General features: G+C 40.1%; 1 protein-coding gene across 1 annotated transcript in view; it reads right to left on the reverse strand.

The window, feature by feature from the left end:
• The window catches only part of polr3e (polymerase (RNA) III (DNA directed) polypeptide E), a 48,497-nt gene that overhangs the window by 2,730 nt on the left and 23,590 nt on the right, over positions 1–22,177 (reverse strand). Inside the window, exons 18-19 of the mRNA XM_061931788.1 lie at positions 20,751–21,199; positions 1,564–1,641 (exon numbers count right to left, since the gene is read on the reverse strand). Of these exons, the coding sequence (XP_061787772.1) occupies positions 1,564–1,641; positions 20,751–21,199 (527 nt within the window). The remainder of the gene's footprint in view (positions 1–1,563; positions 1,642–20,750; positions 21,200–22,177) is intronic.

Genomic DNA, 22,177 nt, shown 5'->3' on the forward strand with positions numbered 1-22,177 from the left:
CACACGCGGTGCATTGCGTTCTGCATCTACACACTTAGTGCATTACGTTCTGCACCTAAACATGTTCTGTATTATGTTCTGCATGTACACACGTCCTGCATCTGCACACGTAGTACATTGTGTTCTGCATCTACACATGTAGTACATTGTGTTCTGCATCTACACACTTGGTGCATTACGTTCTGCATCTGCACACATTCTGCATCTACACACTTAGTGCATTACGTTCTGCATCTGCACACATTCTGCATCTACACACTTAGTGCATTACGTTCTGCACCTAAACACGTTCTGTATAGTGTTCTGCATGTACACACGTCCTGCATCTACACACGTAGTACATTGTGTTCTGCATCTACACACTTCAAATCAAATCAAATCAAATCAACTTTATTTATAAAGCACATTTAAAATTTACCACAGGGGTAGCCAAAGTGCTGTACAATGAGCAGGTTAAAAGATAAAACGAGTACCGAGCAAACACAACACAACACAAACAGAACATGATAAAAAATAAATAATTAAAATAGAATTAATAAAAACATAAAAACATAAAAACAGGATCACAGCAGGTGTATTATGGGGCGCCATTGCAGGATGGATATCACTCAGTGTTAAAAGCCATGGAATAAAAACGTAACGTAATGCACTTGGTGCATTACGTTCTGCATCTGCACACTTGGTGCATTACGTTCCGCACCATCACACGTTCTGCATCTACACACTTAGTGCATTACGCTCTGCACCTAAACACGTTCTGTATCATGTTCTGCATGTACACACGTTCTGCATCTACACACGTAGTGCATTATGTTTTGCATTTTAACACGTGCTGTATTACATTCTGCATCTACACACACGGTGCATTATGTTCTGCATCTACACACTTAGTGCATTACGTTCTGCACCTAAACACGTTCTGTATTATGTTCTGCATGTACACACGTCCTGCATCTAGACACGTAGTACATAGTGTTCTGCATCTACACATGCGGTGCATTACATTCTGCATCTGCACACTTGGTGCATTACGTTCTGCACCTAAACACGTTCTGTATCTACACACTTAGTGCATTACGCTCTGCACCTAAACACGTTCTGTATCATGTTCTGCATGTACACACGTTCTGCATCTCCACACGTAGTACATTGTGTTCTGCATCTACACACGCGGTGCATTGCGTTCTGCATCTACACACTTAGTGCATTACGTTCTGCATTTGCACACATTCTGCATCTACACACTTAGTGCATTACGTTCTGCACCTAAACACGTTCTGTATTATGTTCTGCATGTACACACGTTCTGCATCTACACACGTAGTGCATTATGTTTTGCATTTTAACACGTTCTGTATTACGTTCTGCATCTACACACACGGTGCATTATGTTCTGCATCTAAACACGTTCTGTATTACATTCTGCATCTGCACACGTTGTGCATTGTCATCAGGAATCACTAACTCAGTGATAAGTGCTTTGTAGCCACACAGCTGCTTCTTTTCAAGACGTCTTCATGCTAAGCTACGCTAACTGCAACGTGTGTTGTGTTGTGTTGTTACCTTGTCAAAGTCGTCTCCAGTCTCCCACACGCCAAACACTTTCTGTTCGTCGGCAGAAGCTGTGGTCAGAGCGGGGAACTACACGGGCAGAGAAATGTCCACGGTCAGAAAGCAGGCAGTGCACTGATAGTCTGCAGATGTGTGCAGTCCATTTTCCAATGAATCGCGATTCCTATTTGTAACGATTCTTAATCAAAAATCTATTTTTTTGATATTCTTTTTTTAAATCTGTCCTGTCCAGCTACTCAGACAAATCATATACCGGTAGTTGATGTAGAGCAGGGGTCACCAACCTTTTTGAAACCAAGAGCTACTTCTTGGGTACTAATTAATGCGAAGGGCTACCAGTTTGATACACACTTAATTAAATTGCCAGAAATAGCCAATTTGCTCAATTTACCTTTAACTCTATGTTATTATTAAAGGGGAACATTATCACCAGACCTATGTAAGCGTCAATATATACCTTGATGTTGCAGATAAAAGACCATATTTTTTTTAACTGATTTCCGAACTCTAAATGGGTGAATTTTGGCGAATTAAACACCTTTCTAATATTCGCTCTCGGGAAGCAATCCGCCATTTTCTCAAACACCGGGTCAAATCAGCTCTGTTATTTTCCGTTTTTTTCGACGGTTTTCCGTACCTTGGAGACATCATGCCTCGTCGGTGTGTTGTCGGAGGGTGTAACAACACGAACAGGGACGGATTCAAGTTGCACCAGTGGCCCAAAGATGCGAAAGTGGCAAGAAATTGGACATTTGTTCCGCACACTTTACCGACGAAAGCTATGCTACGACAGAGATGGCAAGAATGTGTGGATATCCTGCGACACTCAAAGCAGATGCATTTCCAACGATAAAGTCGAAGAAATCTGCCGCCAGAGCCCCATTGAATCTGCCGGAGTGTGTGAGCAATTCAGGGACAAAGGACCTCGGTAGCACGGCAAGCAATGGCGGCAGTTTGTTCCCGCAGACGAGCGAGCTAAACCCCCCTGGATGTCTTGGCTCACACCGTCCCAAGATGATCAAGAGAAGAATATCGACCCTAGCTTCCCTGGCCTGCTGACATGAGGGTATGTCTACAGAATATATTAATTGATGAAAATTGGGCTGTCTGCACTCTCAAAGTGCATGTTGTTGCCAAATGTATTTCACATGCTGTAAACCTAGTTCATAGTTGTTAGTTTCCTTTAATGCCAAACAAACACATACCAATCGTTGGTTAGAAGGCGATCGCCGAATTCGTCCTCGCTTTCTCCCGTGTCGCTGGCTGTCGTGTCGTTTTCGTGGGTTTCGCTTGCATACGGTTCAAACCGATATGGCTCAATAGCTTCAGTTTCTTCTTCAATTTCGTTTTCGCTACCTGCCTCCACACTACAACCATCCGTTTCAATACATGCGTAATCTGTTGAATCGCTTAAGCCGCTGAAATCCGAGTCTGAATCCGAGCTAATGTCGCTATAGCTTGCTGTTCTTTCCGCCATGTTTGTTTGTGTTGGCTTCACTATGTGACGTCACAGGAAAATGGACGGGTGTATATAACGATGGTTAAAATCAGGCACTTTGAAGCTTTTTTTAGGGATATTGCGTGATGGGTAAAATTTTGAAAAAAACTTCGAAAAATATAATAAGCCACTGGGAACTGATTTTTAATGGTTTTAACAATTCTGAAATTGTGATAATGTTCCCCTTTAATAATTAATGATATTTATCTTTGTGGAAACACTGATCATCTTAATGATTTCTCACAATAAATATATAGAAACAGATAAATGTCAATATGGAACACTTTATTTTTATATTTTCTCTAAGTGCACATTTTTCAATTTGAACATTTTCAAATGATCACTTCTAAGACAGTCTTGTGAAATCACAATATCCCATTTTAACTAGCGAGCCACTAACATTTTTTTAACAAATCATGAATTACTTTGCACCATATTTGTACAAATAATAACTCATGTAAAATACAAAAGTCAGTCAAAGTTGTTAGAATGTATAACAAATTGGACCAAGCCATATTTCTAACAAAGACAAATCATTATTTCTTCTATATTTTCCAGAACAAAAATTTTAAAAGAAACTCAAAAGACTTTGAAATAAGATTTAAATTTGATTCTACAGATTTTCTAGATTTGCCAGAATAATTTTTTTTGAATTTTAATCATAATAAGTTTGAAGAAATATTTCACAAATATTCTTTGTCGAAAAAACAGAAGCTGAAATGAAGAATTAAATTAAAATGTACTTATTATTCTTTACAATAAAAATTTTTTTTTACTTGAACATTGATTTAAATTGTCAGGAAAGAAGAGGAAGGAATTTAAAAGGTAAAGGTAATGTGTTTAAAAATCCTAAAATCATTTATAAGGTTGTATTTTTTCTCTAAAATTGTCTTTCTGAAAGTTATAAGAAGCAAAGTAAAAAAAAATAAATGAATTTATTCAAACAAGTGAAGACCAAGTCTTTAAAATATTTTCTTGGATTTTCAAATTCTATTTGAGTTTTGTCTCTCTTAGAATTAAAAATGTCGGGCAAAGCGAGACCAGCTTGCTAGTAAATAAATACAATTTAAAAAATAGAGGCAGCTCACTGGTAAGTGCTGCTATTTTTAGAACAGGCCAGCGGGCGACTCATCTGGTCCTTACGGGCGACTCATCTGGTCCTTACGGGCGACCTGGTGCCCGCAGGCATTGCGTTGGTGACCCCTGACGTAGATGATCATAAGAGACGTGTTGGTTACTTCTCTTGTTGTCTTAATTGTATTTAGTTTAGTTTATTAAGGATCCCCATTAGTCTACACCATACTTGCCAACCTTGAGACCTCCGATTTCGGGAGGTGGGGGGAGGGGGTGGGGTGGGCGTGGTCGGGTGGGACAGGGGCGTGGTTGGGGGCGTGGCTAAAAGGGGAGGAGTATATTTACAGCTAGAATTCACCAAGTCAAGTATTTCATATATATATACCGTATTTTCCGCACTATAAGGCGCACCTAAAAACCACAAATTTTCTCAAAAGCTAACAGTGCGCCTTATAACCCGGTGCGCTTTATTACGATTAATTTTCATAAAGTTTCGATCTCGCAACTTCGGTAAACAGCCGCCATCTTTTTTCCCGGTAGAACAGGAAGCGCTTCTTCTTCTACGCAAGCAACCGCCAAGGAAAGCACCCGCCCCCATAGAACAGGAAGCGCTTCACCCGCCCCCATAGAACAGGAAGCGCTTCACCCGCCCCCGGAAGAAGAAGAAAAAACGCGCGGATATCACCGTACGTTTCATTTCCTGTTTACATCTGTAAAGACCACAAAATGGCTCCTACTAAGCGATCCGGTTCATAAAAAGACGCAATCTCTCCATCCGCACACGGATTACTACCGTATTTCACAGCAACTGATATTCCTGTGAACCGCACTGTGGAACGGGAGCACGTACGGTGAATATTCGCACCACAGGGAATGAAGTCATCCTTCACTGTGGTTCTAGCTTGCCATGCTAACTTCCACTCATGGTGATATTCAAAAGGAAGACCTTGCCAAAAGAGACCTTTCCAGCCGGCGTCATCATAAAAGCTAACTCGAAGGGATGGATGGATGAAGAAAAGATGAGCGAGTGGTTAAGGGAAGTTTACGCGAAGAGGCCGGGTGGCTTTTTTCACACAGCTCCGAAGGCGAACACACCTTCACTAAGACGGGCAGACAGCCTCGGACGACATACGCCAACATTTGCCAGTGGATCGTAAATGCTTGGGCAGATATTTCGGTCACAACTGTGGTCCGAGCTTTCCGGAAGGCAGGATTCACAGAACAACAGCGACACTGACTCCCGATGACTTCTACGAGACGGAACCGGCCATTTTGGATACCACGCTTGCGCAACTTTTCAATTCGGACACCGAAGACGAAGAATTCGAAGGATTTACGAATGAAGAATAACTTCAGAAGGTGAGCGCTATGTTTATTTTGTGTGTTGTGACATTAACGTTCGAGCAACATTATGTTACTATTGCTCTACACCATTTTGAATTTTACTATGTTTGTGATTGCACATTTGCGTACATTTTGGGACAGAGTTGTTAGAACGCTGGTTTTCAATATATTATTAAAGTTTGACTGAACTATCTGACTGTTTTTTTGACATTCACTTTAGCGCAGCGTTTTTTTGACATTCACTTTAGCGCAGCGTAGGCGCGGCTTATAGTCCGGGGCGGCTTATTGGTGGACAAAATTATGAAATATGTAATTCATAGAAGGTGCGGCTAATAATTCGGTGCGCCTTATAGTGCGGAAAATACGGTATATATATATATATATATATATATATATATATAAGAAATACTTGACGTTCAGTGAATTATAGCTATATATATATATATATATATATATATATATATATATATAAGAAATACTTGACGTTCAGTGAATTATAGCTATATATATATATATATATATATTATTATATATATATATATATATATATATAAAATAAATACTTGAATTTCAGTGTTCATTTATCTACACATATACACACACATAACACTCATCTACTCATTGTTGAGTTAAGGGTTGAATTGTCCATCCTTGTTCTATTCTCTGTCACTATTTTTCGAACCATGCTGAACACCCTCTCTGATGATGCATTGGTGTGTGGCACGCACAAAAGTGCTTTAATCAAATGCACTAGATGGCAGTATTGTCCTGTTTAAGAGTGTCACAACATTGCTGTTTACGGCAGACGAACTGCTTTACGGTATACAAAAAAGTGACTGCTGTTGTTGTGTGTTGTTGCCACGCTGGGAGGACGTTAATGAAACTGCCTAACAATAAACCCACATAAGAAAGAAACCAAGAACTCGCCCTCCATCATTCTATAGTTATAACGTGATTGGGCAGGTACGCTTTTTTATATTGTGGAGGACCTGAGTCCGCCTGAATTTCGGGAGAAAATTTGTCCCGGGAGATTTTCGGGAGAGGCGCTGAATTTCGGGAGTCTCCCGGAAAATCCGGGAGGGTTGGCAAGTATGGTCTACACCGCAGTGGAGACTATTCTTCCTGGGGTCCAGACTTGGACCCCAGAACTTTATTAAATGTTTGGGTAGAATTTCAATTAAAAAAACAAACATTTTAAGTAATATAGAAATGTATCACAGCTGTTTATCTACTTTACGGAAGAATGTAGTAAATCATAGAACTGCCACCTAATGTTATTAAAAAGTATTGATTCTGAATCAAGAATCGATTCTGAATCGAATCGGTACCCCCAAGAATGGAATCGAATGGTGCCCAAAGATTCACAGCCCTAATGTGCATCACCAACACATGATTGGACTCTAAGTAAAGTTCTTTAGTTCTTTGTTTTTCTACTGACTGGACTGGCAGGTCATCTTAAAGGTAATCAGATTACCCTGGAAGCTGATCAGCAGTCGACTAATAAAATGTGGCGTGCGGCCAAGGCCCCTCCCCTTTCTTCCACACCCAGTGCTGGAAACCTAGACCTTAAACGGTCACCCTGCCGCTTCCAGTCCTCTACTCAAAGACACAGACCAGTAAATCCGCATGGATAAGCCGTGGTCCAGTCAAAACAAATAGTGCTTGGTGTTCTACAAGTAGCCAAGCTTAATGACATGTTGAAGCTGAAAATTTAACTTTTTTTTTTAAACCAAAGATGTCATATATATATGTATATATTAGGGATGTCCCGATCCAGGTTTTTGCACTTCCGATCCGATACCGATATTGTTTTTACATTTCCGATACCGATACTGACCGATACCGATACTGACCGATATTGGCCTAGCATGTATTAAAGTTTAACCTACTTACGGTAGTTGTCAGAATCATGTTGAAAAGGGTTTTAGTACTCTTGATAACAACTAGCCAGCTGAATTAGGAGAGTTTGAATAATACACAATGGTTGGTAACAAGAAACTGACCTGTTTATTCAAGGATAAACACAAAATAGACAAAATTATACATGACAAACAGAAATGGCATCATTGAACTAGGGCTGGGCGATATGGCGTTTTTTTAATATTGCGATATTTTAAGGCCATATTGCGATACACGATATATATCTCGATATTTTGCCTTAGCCTTGAATGAACACTTGATGCATATAATCACAGCAGTATGATGATTCTATGTGTTTTGATTGATTGATTGAGACTTTTATTAGTAGGTTGCACAGTGAAGTACATATTCCGTACAATTGACCACTAAATGGTAACACCCCAATACGTTTTTCAACTTGTTTAAGTCGGGGTCCACTTAAATTGATTCAAGATACAGATATATACTATCAGATATATACTATCATCATAATACAGTCATCACACAAGATAATCACATTGAATTATTTATAATCCAGGGTGTGGAGGGGGGCGCCTGATGTAAGTGTCAAAAAGACAGCCAAAAGAGTTTATGAGAATAAATCTAAAGTTAAAATATAGGGTAGAAATGCACCCATTTGCAGGAAATGTAGTCTTGATTTTCAAAATGTTCTTTCAAGGCTTGCATGTCTACATTAAAACATTCTTCTTCATACTGCATTAATATATGCTACTTTTAAACTTTCATGCAGAGAAGGAAATCACAACTAAAAAAAATCACTATTTTTTTTCATACGGTGTTGATGTGGACATTTTTGCCTCGGCATTTTGATGGTGTGGGCGTGTGGCACCAAATGGAGATAAGCGTCTCGACAGACGTCACAATATTTGAACAATGATGACGAAAACTGTTTTCTCTGTCGCGTCCGTGTGTCGAAAATTGTTATGCGCTTATTTTTTTATTTGATTTTGTGCGTGGCTTAGATTTGCTATGCGCAGAGGACGCTTGAGCAGGCGCGCACCTTAGCGGCTGCACTAGCATCACAGCTAACGTTAGCCATGCAGCTACCTCTCTGCTGGGAGAGGACGTATACGTATGTGACGTGTGACGTGTGTAAGAAGTTGCGCTTGCTGTCTGTGAGAAGGAGACAGAAGAAGGAGTGGGAAGAGCCTGTAGTGTAATGCCAGCAGCTAAAAGCAACTGCGTGAGAATCCATAGACCTGTGGATGTGTTGAAGGTGTGCTGGAAAATGCGGAACGGAAATAGGGAGCAGCAGAAAAGTGGAATGTATTATTTAAATCTGTGCGTTGGAAAACACGGACCGGAGGTTTCTTTTTAAACTGGATTTGGATCGGCATTTTCCCATGCCTTGCCGATACGCATTTTTTGGCAAATATCGGCGGCCGATCCGATCCAAATATCGGATCGGGACATCCATAATACACACACGCACGCACACGCACACCTGATGCTTTGGCTTTCATACGCCCCACCTTTTGCCTAAGCTTTACCGGTTTAGCAACCGTGTCATTCCACAGAGTTGAACGCCCAAACACAGAATAAAAACTGAGTCACCAACACATAGGATTGAGTACGACTGCAAAATGATCCACCACTGTGCCGAAAAAAGTTGCGAGTGCCAGCCTTTATAAACACCATTGAATGGAATAAAGCACGAAGGTGGCGTCCATGTGGCTCAATGTTGTCTTCGCCAACAAGGTCTTCAATACAAGTGAAAGTGATGTTAAATGTTTATTGATACATTGCATAGTTTGCATGTAAAACTATTATTACTGATTCTCTATAAAACAAGTTTTGTGTTTATATTTTTGACTTTTGAAATTGACATGATTTCTTACGGGAAAAATTTATTAGATTTTTATATCATTCAGTTTTTGTTGGACCTTTAGGAAAGGGTTGGAGAAACAGAAGGAAAAAGGAGGTAGTATTGTAACTTTTTTAACAACAAAAACAAAACTTACAGCAAATCCTAACTTAACGCTGACAAATAAAAACTGCAGTTGCTTCAGATCAGGGATGTCCAAACTTTTTCCAATTTGATATTTTTCATTTTCCAAACCATGAGGGCTTCCCTCAATTTTGGTGAATGATAAAATGTCCCAAGAACCCAAAAGGGTCTCAGGCATTAAAGTGTTAAGAATAAGTCACATTATATATTGTTTTACTTTAAACACTTAAATATCTATAGATCAACTTCAGATCTATCGGTTGCCATAAACACATGTTATATATCAGGTTATGTATATTTTATTATTGAATGTATCAAATGTGATTAATATTTAAAGAGGAACATTATCACCAGACCTATGTAGGCGCCAATATATACCTTGATGTAGCAGAAAAAAGACCATATATTTTTTTAACCGATTTCCGAACTCTAAATGGGTGAATTTTGGCGAATTAAACGCCTTTCTATTATTCGCTCTCGGAGCGATGACGTAACAACGTGGCGTCACATCGGGAAGCAATCCGCCATTTTCTCAAACACCGGGTCAAAACAGCTCTGTTATTTTCCGTTTTTCCGACTGTTTTCCGTACCTTGGAGACATCATGCCTTGTCGGTGTGTTGTCGGAGGGTGTAACAACACGAACAGGGACGGATTCAAGTTGCACCAGTGGCCCAAAGATGCGAAAGTGGCAAGAAATCGGACGTTTGTTCCGCACACTTTACCGACGAAAGCTATGCTACGACAGAGATGGCAAGAATGTGTGGATATCCTGCGACAATCAAAGCAGATGCATTTCCAACGATAAAGTCAAAGAAATCTGCCGCCAGACCCCCATTGAATCTGCCGGAGTGTGTGAGCAATTCAGGGACAAAGGGCCTCGCTAGCACGGCAAGCAATGGCAGCAGTTTGTTCCCGCAGACGAGCGAGCTAAACCCCCTGGATGTCTTGGCTCACATCGACCCTAGCTTCCCTGGCCTGCTGACATCAACTCAAAAACTGGACAGATCAGCTTTCAGGAAAAGAGCGCGGATGAGGGTATGTCTACAGAATATATTAATTGATGAAAATTGGGCTGTCTGCACTCTCAAAGTGCATGTTGTTGCCAAATGTATTTCATATGCTGTAAACCTAGTTCATAGTTGTTAGTTTCCTTTAATGCCAAACAAACACATACCAATCGTTGGTTAGAAGGCGATCGCCGAATTCGTCCTCGCTTTCTCCCGTGTCGCTGGCTGTCGTGTCGTTTTCGTCGGTTTCGCTTGCATACGGTTCAAACCGATATGGCTCAATAGTAGGGCTGAAACGACGCGTCGACGTAGTCGACGTCATCGGTTACGTAAATACGTCGACGCCGTTTTTGTGCTTCGACGCGTTGCATATTTACGTCACACTACCGTCATGGCGGAGCGCAAAGCAGACGATGCGAGCGGTGCGAGCGAGGGGGAAAAAAGCACGCCAAAAGTCGTCAAAAGTGTGGGAGTATTTCAATAAACGGCCTAAGAAGAAACGCTACTTTTATCTACATTCAGCTCGCTACTCGCTACTAATTTTTATCGATCTGTTAATGCACACTTTGTTTGTTTTGGTCTGTCAGACAGAGCTTCAAAGTGCCTGCCTTACTGGTGACGTTTCACTCCGTTCCACCAATCAGATGCAGTCACTGGTGACGTTGGACCAATCAAACAGAGCCAGGTGGTCACATGACCTGACTTAAACAAGTTGAAAAACTTATTGGGGTGTTACCATTTAGTGGTCAATTGTACGGAATATGTACTGTACTGTGCAATCTACTAATACAAGTTTCAATCAATCAATCAAAAGTGTGAAGGAAAAAAGACCCTTTTCCATTTCAACCGTACATCCCGTCAAAAGCCTAAAGACTGACTGCACAGTTCCTGTCTTCACAATAAAGGTGCCGCTCCATCGCGCCGCGCTTTCAAAATAAGAGTCTGCGAAAGCCAGCGCAAACAAGCTAGCAAGCTACGGAGTTTCCCGCCTATTTATTTCTTGTAAAGTGTATAAAAACGAATATGGAAGATGGACAAATAAGATGCCAAAAACCAACCACTTTCATGTGGTATTAGACAGAAATGAGGAACTTTTTTTCTCCTCCATTTGAAAACGTGGACGTTATAAGCAATACTGTCTGTTTACAATCAATGCAAGTCATCAGAATCAGGTAATACACCAACTTATATTCTTGTCTTCATGAAAGAAAGGAATCTATATGTGTTAAACATGCATATATATTCATTAAAACACCTTTAACATGTAAACAAAAATGTCAAAATAAATAAATATAAATTATATACTGTATATATCAATGTATGTATATATATGTGTATATATATATATATATGTGTGTGTGTGTATATATATATATATATATATATATATATATGTATATATATATATATATATATGTATATATATATATATATATATATATATATACACATACATATATGATATATGATATATACATACATATATGATATATTATATATATATATATATATATATATATGATATGTGTGTGTATGTTACTCATCAGTTACTCAGTACTTGAGTAGTTTTTTCACAACATACTTTTTACTTTTACTCAAGTAAATATTTGGGTGACTACCGTATTTTCCGCACTATAAGGCGCACCGGATTATTAGCCGCACCTTCTATGAATTACATATTTCATAATTTTGTCCACCAATAAGCCGCCCCGGACTAAAAGCCGCGCCTACGCTGCGCTAAAGTGAATGTCAAAAAAACGCTGCGCTAAAGTGAATGTCAAAAAAACAGTCAGATAGTTCAGTCAAACTTTAATAATATATTGAAAACCAGCGTTCTAACAACTCTGTCCCAAAATGTACAAATGTGCAATCACAAACATAGTAAAATTCAAAATGGTGTAGAGCAATAGCAACATACCGGTAATGTTGCTCGAACGTTAATGTCACAACACACAACACACAAAATAAACATAGCGCTCACTTTCTGAAGTTATTCTTCATTCGTACCGGTAAATCCTTCGAATTCTTCGTCTTCGGTGTCCGAATTGAAAAGTTGCGCTAGCGTGGCTTCCAAAATGGCCGGCTCCGTCTCTTCGAAATCATCGGATTCAGTGTCGCTGTTGTTGTGCAGCAGTTCTGTGAATCCTGCCTTCCGGAAAGCTCGGACCACAGTTGTGACAGAAATATCTGCCCAGGCATTTACAATCCACTGGCAGATGTTGGCGTATGTTGTCCGGCGTTGTCTGCCCGTCTTAGTGAAGGTGTGTTCGCCTTCGGTCATCCATTTTTCCCACGCAGTTCGCAGTCGTGATTTGAATGCCCTGTTGACACCAATATCCAGCGGTTGGAGTTCTTTGGTTAATCCACCCGGAATGACGGCGAGTGTTGTATTTGTGTGCTTCACTTGTTTTTTGACACCATCTGTGATGTGGGCGCGCATAGAGTCATATATCAACATGGACGGAGCAGCGTGAAAAAAGCCACCCGGCCGCTTCGCGTAAACTTCCCTTAACCACTCGCTCATCTTTTCTTCATCCATCCATCCCTTCGAGTTAGCTTTTATGATGACGCCGGCTGGAAAGGTCTCTTTTGGCAAGGTCTTCCTTTTGAATATGACCATGGGAGGAAGTTTCTGGCCATTAGCATGGCAAGCTAGAACCACAGTGAAGGACGACTTTTCATTCCCAGTGGTGCGAATATTCACCGTACGTGCTCCCGTTCCACAGTGCGGTTCACAGGAATATCAGTTGCTGTGAAATACGGTAGTAATCCGTGTGCGGATGGAGAGATTGCGTCTTTTTATGAACCGGATCGCTTATTAGGAGCCATTTTGTGGTCTTTACAGATGTAAACAGGAAATGAAACGTACGGTGATATCCGCGCGTTTTTTCTTCTTCTTCCGGGGGCGGGTGAAGCGCTTCCTTTTCTATGGGGGCGGGTGAAGCGCTTCCTGTTCTATGGGGGCGGGTGCTTTCCTTGGCGGTTGCTTGCGTAGAAGAAGAAGCGCTTCCTGTTCTACCGGGAAAAAAGATGGCGGCTGTTTACCGAAGTTGCGAGACCGAAACTTTATGAAAATTAATCGTAATAAAGCGCACCGGGTTATAAGGCGCACTGTCATCTTTTGAGAAAAATTGTGGTTTTTAGGTGCGCCTTATAGTGCGGAAAATACGGTACTCCTTACTTTTACTTGAGTAATAAATCTCTAAAGTAACAGTACTCTTACTTGAGTACAATTTCTGGCTACTCTACCCACCTCTGCTAATAATGTTGTTGTATGCACAACAGCTATAAACGAACATTTGAAAAGAAAACACCCGACAGCGTTCTTGCCATCACCATCAACTAGTCAATCGTCCGCGTGAGTATACGTTGTCATCATTACACAAAAACATGAATGTGTCATTTGTATCTGCGTTGTAAATTCATAAACTAAAACACTGTTTCGCTCTGAGAGGCGCGTTTGGCGTGCCTGTTCAGTGTTTACAAAGACGCGCTCCTCTTTAACGCTAACGTTAACTAGTTGTGCAAATACCTTTTACAACATTAACAGTTACATATACTATGTACAAACGAACAATTAACTTTCACTTTAATCATACTATCATTGTTGTGTTATTAAGCAAAATAAGCAATACTTTTACTTTTGTTGAAATGTTTACACTGTTGTTACAGAATATTTCGTTTTGCACTTTTTTATATTGGATCTTGATCTTTATTTTTGCCAATTTTAAAGCAAAATAAGCAATACTTTTACTTTTGAAATGCTTATACTATTGCAGAATATTAAGATTTGCACTGGGTGTTTACTTTTATATTTGCACATTAAAAAGCAAATAAGCTACTTTTAATTTTGTTAAATGTTAAAAGTTTTAAATGTTTACATTGTTACAGAATATTTTGTCATGTTGTTGTCAATGTTGACTGAGTGGCCATCCTTTTTTTTTGTAAATAAAAGCCATGCCTTTTGAAAAGACTGGCCTACATTTATTTTTTCATCTTCTTTTTAAATAAAAAAAATAATCGGTAAAAGGAAAAATAATCTATAGATTAATCGGAAAAAAAATAATCTATAGATTAACCGATTAATCGAAAAAATAATCTATAGATTAATCGATAGAAAAATAATCGTTAGCTGCAGCCTTACTCAATAGCTTCAGTTTCTTCTTCAATTTCGTTTTCGCTACCTGCCTCCACACTACAACCATCTGTTTCAATACATGCGTAATCTGTTGAATCGCTTAAGCCGCTGAAATCCGAGTCTGAATCCGAGCTAATGTCGCTATAGCTTGCTGTTCTTTCCGCCATGTTTGTTTGTGTTGGCTTCACTATGTGACGTCACAGGAAAATGGACGGGTGTATATAACGATGGTTAAAATCAGGCACTTTGAAGCTTTTTTTAGGGATATTGCGGGATGGGTAAAATTTTGAAAAAAACTTCGAAAAATAAAATAAGCCACTGGGAACTGATTTTTAATGGTTTTAACCCTTCTGAAATTGTGATAATGTTCCCCTTTAATGGACCGCAATGGAAACAAGTCTTTTGGCTTTTTGTGCCATCCTTTTGCCTTTTTAAAGCATAATATGGATTCAATTCTTTAAGATGTCAATAAACTTCTCAATCAATCAATCAATATCTATATATATCAACTTTAGATCTACCCGTTGCCATAAAAACATTGATTTTGTTTTATGCCTTATTATTCAAAGAAAAGCCTCTTTTTATGGCAAACTATGCCATATTTTCCCCAAAAGGAATATGTGATGTGAACTAATTGAAGTCCTAAAGTAACAGAGTGAAAAAACAAGTTGACTTTGCTTATTTGTGTTTTATTGTATCCATTAAACCATATCCAATTGTATTTACAATCCACAACATACAGTCGTGGTCAAAAGTTTACATACACTTGTAAAGAACATCATGTCATGGCTGTCTTGAGTTTCCAATAATTTCTACAACTCTTATTTTGTTTGTGATAGAGTGATTGGAGCACATACTTGTTGGTTACCGTATTTTCCGCACTATAAGGCGCACCTAAAAACCACAAATTTTCTCAAAAGCTAACAGTGCGCCTTATAACCCGGTGCGCTTTATTACGATTAATTTTCATAAAGTTTCGATCTCGCAACTTCGGTAAACAGCCGCCATCTTTTTTCCCGGTAGAACAGGAAGCGCTTCTTCTTCTACGCAAGCAACCGCCAAGGAAAGCACCCGCCCCCATAGAACAGGAAGCGCTTTAAGCAACCACCCGCCCCCGGAAGAAGAAGAAAAAACGCGCGGATATCACCGTACGTTTCATTTCCTGTTTACATCTGTAAAGACCACAAAATGGCTCCTACAAAGGACAAGGATCCGGTTCATAAAAAGACGCAATCTCTCCATCCGCACACGGATTACTACCGTATTTCACAGCAACTGATATTCCTGTAACCGCACTGTGGAACGGGAGCACGTACGGTGAATATTCGCACCACAGGGAATGAGAAGTCATCCTTCACTGTGGTTCTAGCTTGCCATGCTAACTTCCACTCATGGTGATATTCAAAAGGAAGACCTTGCCAAAAGAGACCTTTCCAGCCGGCGTCATCATAAAAGCTAACTCGAAGGGATGGATGGATGAAGAAAAGATGAGCGAGTGGTTAAGGGAAGTTTACGCGAAGAGGCCGGGTGGCTTTTTTCACACAGCTCCGAAGGCGAACACACCTTCACTAAGACGGGCAGATAGCGCCGGTCGACATACGCCAACATCTGCCAGTGGATCGTAAATGCCTGGGCAGATAGTTTCGGTCACAACTGTGGTCCGAGCTTTCCGGAAGGCAGGATTCACAGAACTGCTGCACAACAACAGCGACACTGAATCCGATGACTTCGACGAGGCGGAGCCGGCCATTTTTGGATCCCACGCTTGCGCAACTTTTCAATTCGGACACCGAAGACGAAGAATTCGAAGGATTTACGAATGAAGAATAACTTCAGAAGGTGAGCGCTATGTTTATTTTGTGTGTTGTGACATTAACGTTCGAGCAACATTATGTTGCTATTTATTGCTCTACACCATTTTGAATTTTACTATGTTTGTGATTGCACATTTGCGTACATTTTGGGACAGAGTTGTTAGAACGCTGGTTTTCAATATATTATTAAAGTTTGACTGAACTATCTGACTGTTTTTTTGACATTCACTTTAGCGCAGCGTTTTTTTGACATTCACTTTAGCGCAGCGTAGGCGCGGCTTATAGTCCGAGGCGGCTTATTGGTGGACAAAATTATGAAATATGTAATTCATAGAAGGTGCGGCTAATAATCCGGTGCGCCTTATAGTGCGGAAAATACGGTACATTCAAACATTCATGGAGTTTGGTTCTTTTATGAATTTGTTATGGGTCTACTGAAAATGTGAACAAATGTGCTGGGTCAAAAGTATACATACAGCAATGTTAATATTTGCTTACATGTCCCTTGGCAAGTTTACCTGCAATAAGGCGCTTTTGGTAGCCATCCACAAGCTTCTGCTGGAATTTTTGACCATTCCTCTTGACAAAATTGGTGCAGTTCAGCTAAATGTGTTGGTTTTCTGACATGGACTTGTTTCTTCAGCATTGTCCACACGTTTAAGTCAGGACTTTGGGAAGGCCATTCTAAAACCTTCATTCTAGCCTGATTTAGCCATTCCTTTACCACTTTTGACGTGTGTTTGGAGTCATTGTCCTGTTGCAACACCCAACTGCGCCCAAGACCCAACCTCAGGGTTGATGATTTTAGGTTGTCCTGAAGAATTTGGAGGTAATCCTCCTTTTTCATTGTCCCATTTACTCTCTGTAAAGCACCAGTTCCATTAGCAGCAAAACAGGCCCAGAGCATAATACTACCACCACCATGCTTGACGGTAGGTATGGTGTTCCTGGGATTAAAGGCCTCACCTTTTCTCCTCCAAACACATTGCTGGGTATTGTGGCCAAACAGCTCAATTTTTGTTTCATCTGACCATAGAACTTTCCTCCAGAAGGTCTTATCTTTGTCCATGTGATCAGCAGCAAACTTTAGACGAGCCTCAACATGTCGCTTCTGGAGCAAGGGCTTCCTTCTTGCATGGTAGCCTCTCAGTCCACGGCGATGCAAAACACGCTTGACTATGGACACTGACACCTGTGTTCCAGCAGCTTCCAATTCATTGCAGACCTGCTTTTTGGTTGTTCTCGGTTGACTCTTGATCAGCCTGACCAATTTTCTTTCAGCAGCCGATGATAGCTTGCGTTTTCTTCCTAATTGTGGCAGTGACAAAACTGTGCCATGCACTTTATACTTACAATTGTCTGCACGGTTGCTCTTGGGACCTGAAGCTGCTTTGAAATGGCTTCAAGTGACTTTCCTGACTTATTCAAGTCAGTCAATGATTAGTTTTTTCAGATCTGTGCTGAGTTCCTTTGACTTTCCCATTGTCGCGTTTGTAACCGAGTCTAATGACTGAATCACATGAGCCCTATTTAAATGGGCTCAGAGAAGTCCACAGGTGTCATCAATCATAATCACTCACATGAAGTTAAGAGGCCATGCATGCCATGAAGCTCATTTGATTTGATTGAAACTTTTCTACATCACCAAAATTGATAATGTGTGTTGCTGTATGTATACTTTTGACCCAGCAGATTTGCTCACATTTTCAGTAGACCCATAATAAATTCATAAAACAACCAAACTTCATGAATGTTTTTTGTGACCAACAAGTATGTGCTCCAATCACTATCACAAAAAAATAAGAGTTGTAGAAATGATTGGAAACTCAAGAGAGCCAGGACATTATGTTCTTTATAAGCGTATGTCAACTTTTGACCACAACTCTATGTGAAAATATAATCTAAACATCACAAAATGCCACAAATTCAGTCGGCCATTTTGAATATTCCGCTCCGAATATCTTTGGATAATTTCCGTAGATTCTACGTCATTGGAGGAACCCTTCTTCACTCTGACCATGTTATCAGATCAGTCGTACTAAAAATATGCAAACATTGCAAAGAGATGTGCTGTTTATCATTCATAATTGTTATGTAAGACAAGAAAACATATGCTTGGCTTCTTTAATCCGTAGATTCTACGTCATTGTAGTAACGCTTCTCTGCACTCTGACCATGTTATCAGATCAGTCGTACTAAAAATATGCACACATTGGAAAGAGATATGCTGTTTATCATTCACAATTGTTATGCTTGGCTTTCTTTATGCATTCGAAACCGTAAATAAATGACTAAGTATCGAGACGCAAAAAGACGCTTGTTGCGGCAACTTTTTTTTTAACCATTTGTGAGGTTTGTGATCAATTCTTCATCTAAACGGGATTATGTGAGCGTCCCGTCGGTCGGCATCCCATCAAGAGTGGAAATATTAGAGTAAGTGTTTGTTTTATTATGGTTAGTTTGTATGTTTAGCACCTAGCAATGCTGCTGATGCTATAGTGTCACAATAAAGCTGCATCTGTTTTGCACTCTGCTTCTAAAACTTATTTCTCATTTTCCTTGCGTTCGGGCTCAAAAATAAGGTTCTGGATCATAATTTTTCCCAAAGTAATCGTTGTTGGCTCTGGATTAGCGTTGTTGTTGATGGGGAAGGCATCTGTAGTTACTCCTGCTATATCACAGATCACGTGACTTTCTTCCTCATTCTCAAAACGGCTCCGGAATCTCCCTGAGATTGATACTGTTTTTTGATCATATTAATTTTTACTCGCAAACTTTAGAAGTCTTTTGCTGTCATAAATCAGATATATATGATAATAGCGTCAATATAGAGGCAACTTGTTTTTTCACTCCACTGGTACTTTATATAGGTAAATAAGTCATAACAACATTGCTTTTGATTCATTATTATTTTTTGAACAATGAAAATCAGACTAAAGATCTCAAGGATCCAAAAGGCCCCCACTCAAAAGTGTTAAGAATAAGTCATACATCAATATATATTATATTTCTTTCAACGCTTAAATCTGTTGATCCAGCCATTAATTATAAGTTTTCATTACCGTATTTTCCGGACCATAGGGCGCACCGGATTATAAGGCGCACTGCCGATGAATGGTCTATTTTTGATCTTTTTTCAAATATAAAACGCACCGGATTATAGGGCGCATTAATAAGTCATATTATTATCATTTTTTTCTAAATGTATTATTTTTTTTTTCTTCTAAATGTAAAAGACTTCCTTGTGGTCTACATAACATGTAATGGTGGTTCTTTGGTCAAAATGTTGCATATATGATGTTTTACAGATCATCTTCAAGCCGCTTTCTGACAGTCGCTTCAGGATGCGCCGTTTTATTTACGTGGCTCAGCTTCGACAGCGTCTTCTCCCCGTCATCTTTGTTGTAGCGGTGTAGCGTGCAAGGACGGGAGTGGAAGAAGTGTCAAAAGATGGAGCTAACTGTTTTAATGACATTAAGACTTTACATCAATCAACAACGGAGCCGGAAACAACACCACCGGAAATGTGTACCGTTGAAAAACCGCCTGACCGGAACTCTCTAATAACTAAAGTTCCTTGGGTGAATAATGTGAACTCACTACACCGGTATGTTTTAGCGCTTGCATGGCGTGTGTAATGACAGATATAAGTAAGAACTTTACACTACTTTATATTAGAAATGGCAACAGCGGAGGATGAATGTCCCATAACAAGAAGGTCGAGAAAAAGAAAAAGATTATTGATCACGATGTCGGACTACAAAGGCGGACGCGCACAATTTTTCAGTATTCATGCAAATCCCAAATACAGATCAGCAGGTACCAGAAGGTAAGAAAAGTTGCTTTTGCATAATATTGCGAAACAAAACGCCAGATAATATATCTCACCTTATACACACACCATAATAATACTCCTATGTTGAAGCACATCAAACGGTGCAGCCTACACTTATCTCTTATGTTTGACTGCCTTCTACTGGTCACACTTATTACACCTTGTACCAAATAATATTGCTCTGAAGTGGGTAAGCTCAACCAAACTTATTCCCTACATTAGGCGCACCGGGTTATAAGGCGCACTGTCGAGTTTTAAGAAAAAAATAATGATTTTAAGTGCGCCTTATAGTTCGGAAAATACGGTTGTTGTTTTTTAAGCAATTTTTTTATTAATATTTTTTGTGCTATGTCAATATTGCAACATTTTCTTGTTACATTTCACCTATTTACTCTTTTATTAAATTTCTTACATTTTTGTGTGTAATAGTATTTCTAAAATGGGCTGCGGGCCATTAAAAAATTAGCTGTGGCCTATAAATGGACCTGCTTGAAATAAATAAAATTTTGGGGGAATTCAAATGATTTCAGAAAAGACAGGAGGATAAACTCAGGCCGCATACTAGCAAAAAGCAGACAAGAACGTTCTGGACTACTCACAGGCACCATGATCTGTTTGCAGCGGCTGAGCAGCGCGGCGTCCTGCAGCAGGTGGTCCGACACAGGTCCGAAGGGAATCTGTCCTGACGGCATGGACGCCAAGTGGAGGCTGAAGAGCCTTTTTAGCTCGTTGAGCGTCAGTACGTGGTTGCTCCTGAAAGTCTTCGTCACAAAGTCCAGCAGCTCCTGAGAGGGCACGTTGGAGGGGCTGCCCCCGTTGACGGCGGGGTAGCCGTTGAGGGAACCGTTGGGTAATCCCGAGGAGGAGGTCGGCGTCGGAGGACAAGAAGTGTCCATGCGCTCGTCCTCGTGGTCGCTGAGGGGCTCCTGCTTGATTTGGACGCTTCCTCCTCGCTTGGCATCAAGCTCCTTTTGGAGAGACGCCCGCTTCTCCTGAGCGCGCTCCTGGGCCAGCTTCAGACGCTGCTCTCCACCGACATGGCCCACCTCTGAAACAGAGCGAGATAATCCTTTCAACGGATACCTTTGATCCATTTATTGATACCAATTTTCGTACATGTGGAATTTGACTACAATGTTTCCCAAGTCATTGTGTATGTCGTAGCCCGCCACAAATACATTTGGACCGCCACAAGAACTATCCTTGTTTATGCAGACACTTATTTTGAAATTGTCACATCCGCTTCCAGTTTTGCCTACGTTACAATTGCAGTAGTAGTAAAGGTAGTGGTAGTAGTAAGAGTAGCGGTAAGAGGAGAAGTAAAAGGAGAAGTAGTAGTCAGAGGAGTAGAAGGATTAAGGTCAGGAGTAAAAAGAGTAATAGCAGTAGTATGAGGAAGAGTAGTAGTATTATTAGTAGTAGTAGTAGTAGTAGGAGGAGGAGGATGTGTAGGAATAGTAATAGTTGCGGTGGTCGTAGTTGTAATACTAGTAGTAATAGTAAGAAGAATAGCAGTAATAGAAGGAAGAGGGTTAGTAGTAATGGTAGTAGTATTAGTAATGTAATACTAATAGTGGTAGTAATGGTAAGCAGAGTAGCAGTACAGTAGTAGGAGTATGAATAAAAGGATGAGCTAGTAGTAGTAGTTGTGGTGGTAGTAGTAGTAGTAGTAGTAGTAAGATTAGTAGCAGTATTGGGATGTGTAGGAGGAGAAGTGGTAATACTAGTTGTGGTAGTAGTAGTCGTAAGATTAGTAGCAGTATTAGGATGAGTAGGAGGAGGAGTGGTAATAGTAGTTGTGGTAGTAGTGGTAATAGTACTAGTAAAATGGGTAGCAGTATTAGGATGAGTAGGCAGAGGAGTACCGGTAGTAATAGTAGAAGTAGAAGTAGGCCAAGGAGTTGGAAGAAAACTAGTAGGAGAGGAAAGAGTACGAGTAGTAGTAATGTGATCGTTATAGTAACAGTAGTAGTAAGAAGAGTAGGTGTACTAATAGCAGTAGTAATTGGAATAGTATAATTATGGA

Source organism: Nerophis lumbriciformis, linkage group LG39 (assembly GCF_033978685.3).
Source record: "Nerophis lumbriciformis linkage group LG39, RoL_Nlum_v2.1, whole genome shotgun sequence".
Lineage (NCBI taxonomy): Eukaryota > Metazoa > Chordata > Actinopteri > Syngnathiformes > Syngnathidae > Nerophis > Nerophis lumbriciformis.